At 33.7% G+C, this 8,995-nt stretch overlaps 1 protein-coding gene across 1 annotated transcript in view; it reads left to right on the plus strand.

The window, feature by feature from the left end:
- IQUB (IQ motif and ubiquitin domain containing) overlaps positions 1-8,995 on the plus strand; it is a 92,779-nt gene continuing 83,784 nt past the window's right edge. The window contains exons 1-6 of the mRNA XM_012652762.1: positions 1-109; positions 173-464; positions 2,461-2,595; positions 6,161-6,322; positions 6,409-6,581; positions 6,781-6,936. Coding sequence (XP_012508216.1) covers positions 5-109; positions 173-464; positions 2,461-2,595; positions 6,161-6,322; positions 6,409-6,581; positions 6,781-6,936 — 1,023 coding nt within the window. The 5' untranslated portion in view covers positions 1-4. The remainder of the gene's footprint in view (positions 110-172; positions 465-2,460; positions 2,596-6,160; positions 6,323-6,408; positions 6,582-6,780; positions 6,937-8,995) is intronic.

Below are 8,995 nucleotides of genomic sequence, written 5' to 3' on the forward strand. Positions count from 1 at the left end.
GGAAATGTCTGATCAGGGAGATGAGTTTGATGTTGAGAATATAGCTGAGCCAACGGAAGAAAGTGATGATGATCTCAACACTGTGAATATTCCAGTTCCCTCAGAAGAGGCTGAAGAGTCAGATCAAATCGATGATCTCAACACTGTCAATATTCCAGTTCCCTCAGAAAAGCCTGAAGAATCAGATCAAATTAAAGAACATGAATATGAATTAGAACGATTCAGTAAGGACCAGAAAATACCTGGTGAGGAGCAGAGTGACCAAAGCTCTTCAAGCCTTGAACCAGTCGATGAAGAGCAAAGCATGGAAAAGGATGTGCCATCCACACAAAGTTCACCTAGTCCAAGACATTCTGAAGAGCAGGATGTAATGCAAAATCCAAGTGATAGTCTGTCATTTCTGGATAAAATAAAAGCGATAAAGGAGTCTTTGCAAAAATCAATGAAAGATTCTTTAGCAACAGGTATTATGTAGGGAAGATAGGATAGTTCATTTCATTTCAAAGAATGGTTGCTATTTCTTGTTTGTTTATTTTTGTTTGAGATTTGTTTTATATTTGATATTACTTTCCCTTTCCCTTATCCACCAAACTTCTGTAGTTATATCACTTGCAGTTACACTCTTAACTATGTGTGAGAGCTTTTCTATTCTGTAGCATATATTCTTCCTCAACAAATAAGCATCAGTAAATTTTAAATTAATATTTATGTTTTAATCAAATACTTTATTGGTTTTAAAAATATTTAGAAAACTCAGAAAATGATGGAGAAATTCTTGACAAAAATTAGAATTCTTTTATGTGGCAATATGGAGTTAATTGTACATACTCCAGATTTCGTAGTTTCGTATCCAGTGCTCATTCCATTTATCATGTTGCTTTCATGTATTTCTGTAGTCTGTTTATGGTTATATTTAGCTTCCGAAAAATCATTGTTGTCTTTTATTGTAGGTTAATTTTAAAGACATATAAAAATAATATGGATGGCTTTATTTTTACAGTTATTACATTCTTGTTACATTCTTGTTAATAGAGCAAAGGGGGAGAAGCAATATAGTGGTTACACAGAGAAATATTCTATTTGCACTATTAACTGATGGTTCCTTTTCCTCCTTATCCGCGAGTTTTGAGAGAGTTTCCACCCACTGGGTGGAGAGCATGGGCCATGATTTAACAATAATAACAGCAGCTTACATTGGCTGGTAAATGCAGCTTTTGAATCCAGTGGAGTAGTTTACCCTTGTGTGGTGTGTCCACACAAGAATGAAAAGGAGGAAGGAGAGAAAACTAATTAAGCCCACTTATAGCTGACTGAAATGAATATCTCAATTTTATTATTCATTGTAAATTTTGGTTTCATTTTTGGATATTTCTGGATTCAGAGTCCAGAGTGCTTACCATTACACAATGGAACCTCCATTTTTGGATGTTTCTGCCGTTCCCTGATACTGTAACTTATAATAAACCCTTGGTGATTTAAAAAACGGTTGTCTTGGTCCTGTACTACCTGAGCTTTGCAAATCCCTTAACACACCTCCCCTTCCCAAATCTTACGAAGTCACTGCTATGAAAGTTTTAAAATATATTCCATAGCTTTTTGCACCCATAAAACAATTAAAATAGCCTTCTGATAATTTAACATGTGTGAAACCATTCTGTTTGTTGATAGAGAACTGTGAAAACAAGTTTTAGCAAGTTCAGAGAACCTTAGCATCACCAATACCTAGTAAAATTTTGTTATGGAATTATTGATAAATGTCTCATTTAACTTTATAAAAACCGTTATGTCAGTCATGTAGAAATATACAAAACTTTTTCGCCTGCAGTGCACATTCTATACTCCATCTTACTATTACATTTTTTCCATTAAAATTTAAAGTCTATAGATGTAAAAGAAAAAAGTTTACCTTATATTAATTGTTTTTAAATACTGTACTTCCTTCCTATAATTTATGAACAGGTAATAATTTTCTTATAACAGTTTTTATTTTTAACATGTAAGCATTTGAGCATTTTGATTCCTATTTTGTAGAGTGGGGAGTGAGCTATATAAAGTCCATCTTTGTGAAAACAAGTTATAGTGCTTTTCTAAGTTCTGGGATACCTCTGTCTCAAGGTCTCCGTTTCCTGTACTCACTATATAAACATGCCTAATTTCCTGAGATGTTTCCTATACTTAGATCTAAATAAAGTAAACCAGGTGTTGAACATCGGTGCTAATTCTTGAGATTATTGATTAACTTTCAAAGCAAAAGATTGCAAATGAATGTTGATTACTTCTCCTTATAGAAAATTAAAAGTAACTCTTATCATTGAGGTGTGGTAAGGAAACATGACAGAATCAGCCTGCATTCCATTCGATTAAGAATTGACACATAATTCTGTATCTGTTTGTGGACTATAGTTTATTGACCTTTGCTATATTTGACTATCATTCTTTCTTTTCTCTTTTCATTTACAGTAAAAGTTGTACTTATTCCTGTGGGTCAGGAAATTGTAATGCCTTTTAAAGTTGACAGCATTGTTAAATACCTCAAGGATCATTTTTCATTCCTATTAAGTGTCCCATCTTATGCACTGCAGATGACCTATTCAGGTAAGATGGGAGGCTAATAAAACTTGTCAAGACTTCTCTAATTTTAACATGTAAACAATTAAGATTTTTGATTTGTTAAATATCTTGCTATAAAATATTTGAACATTATATTGTGCTTATGCATACATTAATTCAACACATTTTTATTGAGGACATACTTTGTTCTAGATACTTTGCTAAGTAATGGAGATACAAAGAAACATGAAGTAAGATTCGTGTTCTCAAGTTGTTTACAGATCAGTAAGGAAGAAGACGCATCCAATAGTTATCACATAGCGTGTAAATGGTTTAATGGAAATACGCACAAAAAGCTAAGGACTAGGGAGAAAGGAACCTCCCTAGGAGATTCTAGAAAGTTTCATTTAATAAAAATGGTATTTCTTGTGCTAAGTCCCAAAAAGGTGAGAAAACCTGGAAATTTTGGGAGTGGTAAGAAGTTTTGAGTAGCTAGAAGTAGATTACATATGGGGAGTGTGAGGAGATGAGATTGAAAAAAATGGATGATGAAGGAGAATGTGTAGAACAAGAAGAGTACTGAAAATGGCTTATGAGTGTTTTATACATTAAGGTCAATTCACATTCCCATGATGTCAGGTTATTAATATATTTTGTGGATGATACTGAGCAGCCTACTGAATTTATATTAGTTTTGTGTCATGAGAGAACATAGTCTTTATAACTGTGATAATTTATCAGACTAACATGGATTAATATATGTTTCTATAGAATATGTCTGGATAGATCCTAATATTTTAGTTAAAAAAGTTTTGGTATTGACTTATAAAAACACCACAAAAAGTTTCCAGAGAAAAACAATCAATTCAATTTTAAAATTATTAAAAAAATTCTATTTAGTGAATGTACTCCAAAAGTAAGATGTTCATATTCAAATAACTGATTAATAAAGCTTGATTGGGTAAACAAAGCTAAAATTTAAATAATTATTCGTATTAGTAATGATAATGATGATTGTCATGTTGATGATGATGGTTAATTTATCGAGCACTTACTACGTGTTGGTATTCCCACAAAACATTTTGCCTACATTATTTTTAATCTACACAACAACTCTTTGAGGTAGGTATTATTATTATTAACTCCTTTTTTTGAGAGAAGGAAACTAAAACTCAAGGAACTTGTGCAAAGTCACACAGCTGATGATTGGCAGTCTAAGCTTAAATGTAGTTATGACTCCAAAGAGGGAATTTGAAACTGCTGGGCATTAACTATAAGACGGAGTTCCAAATTGGAGAAGGGAGAGCACTTTGAGACTAGTAGCTGGGTAGTGATACTCAAGGATCTCTCTGTTCTTTGCATTCCATGACCTTTCTTCTTTATGTATAAGTACCAGGCATCACTACTGGGTAATAGGTTTATGTCAGCAGCATTATAAAAGAGCTTGATTCTATGCCAACCATCTTCTAACATAGGTGCTTTCAGCTAGTACTAGAACTGGAGCTCAAGTTGGGTGGGACTAAGCCCACTGTATAAACACGTAGAGGAGTGGAGGGGTCCCTGGGAACCACTATTAGTTTTCTATGGCTGTGGTAGCATCACAAACTTAGAGGCTTAAAGCAACACATATATTTCTCTTACAGTTCTGGAGGCCAGAAATCCTAAATCAGTTTTGCTGGGAAAAAGTCACGGTGGCAAGCAGAGCCACTCACCCTCTGGAGGCTCTAGAGGAGATTCTACTTCTTTGCCTTTCCAGCTTCTACAGTTGCATTCCATGCATTCGTTGGCTCACTGGCCCCTTCCATTTTCAAAGCCATCTTTTTTTGCTTCTGTCATATTGCTTTCTCCTCTGCAGTCAAATCTCCCTCCTCCTTCTTATAAGAAGATTGTGATTCCATTTAGGGCCCAACCAGATAACTCAAGATAACTCTCCATCTCAAAATTCTTAATCAAATCTGCAAAGTCACTTTTGCCATTATAGGTTATGGAGGGTCAGGACGTAAGCATATTTTGGGTCATTGTTCAGCCTATCACAAAGCCCATATGACATTCATGTTAATTTTTTAAATTAAGAAATTAGGATGTGAAATTGAAACTCAGAGATCTTAGAATGTATTTTCCTGAACATAGCCAAAGTAGGTTATAGATGGTCCCTGACTTATGATTGGGTCATGTACCAATAAACCCATCATAAGTTGAAAATGTCATAAGTCAAAAATGCATTTAATACACCTAACCTACAGAACATCATTGCTTAGCTTAGCCTACCTTAAATGTGCTTGGAACACTTACATTAGCCTACAGTTGGACAAAATTGTCTAATAAAAATCTTATTTTGTAATAAAGTGTTGAGTATTTCATGTAATTTATTGCATATTGCATTGACAGTAAAAAACAGAATGATTGTATGGGTACTCAAAGTGTGGTTTCTACTGAATGTATATCAGTTTTGCTGCATCGTAAAGTTGAAAAATTGAAAGTCAAACTATTGTTAAGACAGGGATCATCTGCAGTGGTGTCTAATATATTTCTAAGAATGAGTATAGCTTTGCTGTGTTCTAATTCCTATTTGTAATTTAGGAAGACCATGTATTTGAAGATTGATACAGATTTCATCAACAAAGTTTCTGTGACACAAAATAGTAGCCAGTAACATTATTACATTTTTGTATGCCTTAAGACAGAGAAAGAAAATTAGTCAACTTATTGAATACACCAATGGCAAGGTGGAAGTGTGAGTAGGGAGTAAAAGTTGAAGCAATAGCAACATAAAAATAAAGTGTGTACACTTTTTCTAGTACAAGACAGGCTTACCTCCACCTTGGCGTGAATTGATTTGTATGAGTTTCAGGTTATGACAAGAGAAAAGGGAAGGGATTCTTTGGAATTCTGCATATATGCTTTTCTGCACTGGAGGGTGGGATGGGTATTGAAATAATCATCCTTCCCCTGATATGGGTATGCCTTGTGTTTATGTATAACACATTGTGTTTTTTATAGAGTCAATATTTAGAATATTATTTGCTCATACTATAGGATGTTTTTATTTTTAAATGTTTATAGAATTTCATGATGATTATATATTTATATTCCTAATTGAGAGTTGTAGCTTTAATTATAATTCTGAATTCTTGCTCAAGAATGCACTATAACTCTTCCTATTATGGAGTTTTCTATACTAACATTACAGCAAAAGGTGTAAACCATTAATACTATATTTAGTAATTAAATGATGTGTTTCTACAAGCATCTTTGATGTTTTCCATCTCCTTAAAATGAGCACATATAATTTGCCATTTTTAGAAATCTAGAATGTATAACTATCATGGTGTCTATAGTTAATAACAATATATATTATACTTGAAAATTGTTACAAGAGTAGATTTTTTAAATATTCTTACCACAAAAAAAATGATAAGTATGTGAGATAATGGTATGGGTATGTTAATTAGCTGTATTCATATATTTCACAATGTATACATGTATCAAAACCTTGTGTTGTATATCATAAGTATATATAATTTTTGTCAATTAAAAAAAGAAAAAAGAAAATCAATGAATAACCATTTCTTTGTCATAAAACTTCTTAAAATTTTATTTTATTTTTTAGGAATAACACTTAAAAATAATGAGACCCTATTACAACATGGAGTTAAGCCACAGGAAACTGTACAAGTGGAAATCTTTTCTATATATCCAGATACATATCCAGTCAAGAGAATACAAAGATTAAATGATGTCTCTCAAATCATAACTGTCACCATACAAACTGGTTAGTTATTTGATGTCTTTTGAAGTATTTTTGAGTCCCCCTGTATTTGAGCTTTCATTCAGTCTTGGTTTTATCTATCTCTTCAGGCATTGATCAGTACCAGGAGGTACCTGTTGAAATTGTAAAATCTGACTTTCATAAACCATTTCTTGGTGGATTCAGGCATAAAATAACAGGAATAGAATATCACAATGCTGGAACACAAACTGTACCTAAAAAGAGTCCTGAAAGAACTAGTGTATTTTGTAGGGATACACAGGTAATATATAAATTTTTCCATTTAGGTTTTTGAAGCTATCGAATCCATAATCGTTATACTGTATGACTCTCTCAAATTAAATTGTATAGTAATTACATAGCAATTAAAATAATAAAAGAAAATTAACTTAAATATGTAGAAATATATTTTCACTCATGTGTATACGGTGGATACTTCAATTTTTGTGTTTTTCTTTTAGACAGTTTTTCAGAGAAAAAAGTTACAACAAACTGCAAATACAACGTCTACACAAATGACTAAAATTGGTGTGTATGTATCAAATATAACTGATAAACTGGTGAAACCAGGAGTATATTTTTCAGCAGCAGAATATCATGCTCAAAGATTAAAGGCGGTAAGATAACTTTTGTTGTGGATGATTACAAATTAAATATATAAATCAATTGTTCTGTGTGTGTCTGTGTTTCTCTAAGGCACAGCTTGAGAAAGAACCCACACGAGTATGGGTCACATTTCATTACTAATAAAAGCAGTCGTTATCTCCAATATCCCTCCCGTGCCCCACCACCACATATAAGGAACCAGAATTCTAAATGCTTCTATTCCTTCCCTTTTTCTTAGGAAAACCCATGTGCTTTGCCTGCTGCCCTTGGCCATTATTAGCCTTTTCAACACTTCTCTGCCCTGGCTTTAACCTTTGTCATAGTAGAATAACCTAGGGAGCTTTCCAGACTAATTGAAAATATCAATTAGACATTAAAATCCATTTTCTCTGTTATTAATGTAACCACTCCAACTCTCTTATCTTGTTGTTTGCATAATCTTGTCATTTTTCATCCTTTTACTTTCAACCTATTCGATCTCTTATAGACAGCATAGTTGGATCTACCTCCTAGCATTATTTGCTGTGAGTAAAAATGACCTGAGAGTTAAATAAGAGATTTTGTTTTTCAAATGACAAGAAATATGGAATTAGTCTGGTTTTTTTTAGCCCAATCAGCCCAAGACTTAAGAGACAAACTTGTAGACAAAAATGGCAGGTCTATTGACTCATTGTCCTAAAGAGAAGACTGTACACCAGGGGAACCACAGGACTAACTTTATAGCTGGCTTTATCAGTGCCAGTTGTTCCTGTCTGATGAATTTTTACTTTTCAGTCCAAATTAATTTTCATTAAATAAAGGAAAAGATGGAGTCAGTGTAGAATTTTGGGGAAGAGTGAAGCTTAGATGAAATTTAAGGGAAGTGGTATCTTGATATTCTCAGTGCAAAACAAGGCTGTATGTAAATGGGTCGACATCAGTTCTAGACTTTGAAGTGCACCAGGTTCGTGTTCCCTTGGGAGCAAAATTAAAGAGTTGTAGAATGTTTCTTCTCTGTGTTTCTCTGAAGTTCAGCATCTTGCTTGTAAATTGAAGCTGCTTCTCTCTGTCAAAGTGACTTAGATCCTCTAGGCAAGAGTGGAATGTTTCATTCTTACAGATCTAATTCCAAACAGTAAAGTTTCTAATAGTTCATGATTTTAGAGAACAAAGTTTCTCAATGAGTAAGAAAATAGTAGTCACTCAAAGAAGGGGTTGTTAAGACCTTTTATAGCTGCAGAGTGTCCTTGGGAGAAATGTTTTCTTGTTAACTTTGTAGCTGGCTTTATTAGTGCCTGTTATTCCAGCCTGATGATTTTTTACTCTCTCAGTCTTAGTTTAGTTTAACTAATTTTTATTTTCTTACTGCACTGGGATTGGATGGTAGCTCCATGATGTCATTAGGAACCTAAATTCCTATATTTTTCTACTCATTAACCTGCCTCATCATGAGCTCATGAACTTATAACTAGACGATGATAAAATGGTTGACTAACTTTCATTGTCATGTCTGCATTCTATGCAGGAAGAAGGGAAATGTCAAGGGAGTCCCATGTATACCACCTTCAAGGGTTTCCCCTGAAAACCTCATCGAGTGACTTCCACTTGCATCTCATTGGCTTGAACTGTGTCATGTGACTATCCCACTGCAAGAATGTGCAACAAATGCATTTTAAAGTAGTATATGTTGCTCCTTAGGAAGATTGAGATTTTCTTAGTAAGAGGAAGTAGGGGAGACTGGATATTAGGTAGGGAAATGGAAGTCTCCACAATACTTTCTTTACTCCTATAAAATGATTTTAAAGCAATCAAAAAGGATAAACATACAAGGACAAAGAATATATGAGAAGAATAAATGTCAGTTGATTTTTTTTTTTTTTTGAAGTTGTAAAGCCCATGAAGTGTTAACTTACTAGAGCAGAAGAGGTGAAAATCTAAATGCCTGCCAAGGGGAATGGCATCAAGAACCAAATTGATTTGTCCCATATAATCTTGGAAGGTGAATTGGAGGTTCTGTGGGAGGTGGACATGTGAGGAGTGAGCTGTAAACAGAGGGATTAGTTAAAAGTCAGTATAAGAAGTAAATTTCCA

Source organism: Propithecus coquereli, unplaced genomic scaffold, assembly GCF_000956105.1.
Source record: "Propithecus coquereli isolate 6110/MARCELLA unplaced genomic scaffold, Pcoq_1.0 Scaffold4, whole genome shotgun sequence".
Taxonomy (NCBI): Eukaryota; Metazoa; Chordata; class Mammalia; order Primates; family Indriidae; genus Propithecus; species Propithecus coquereli.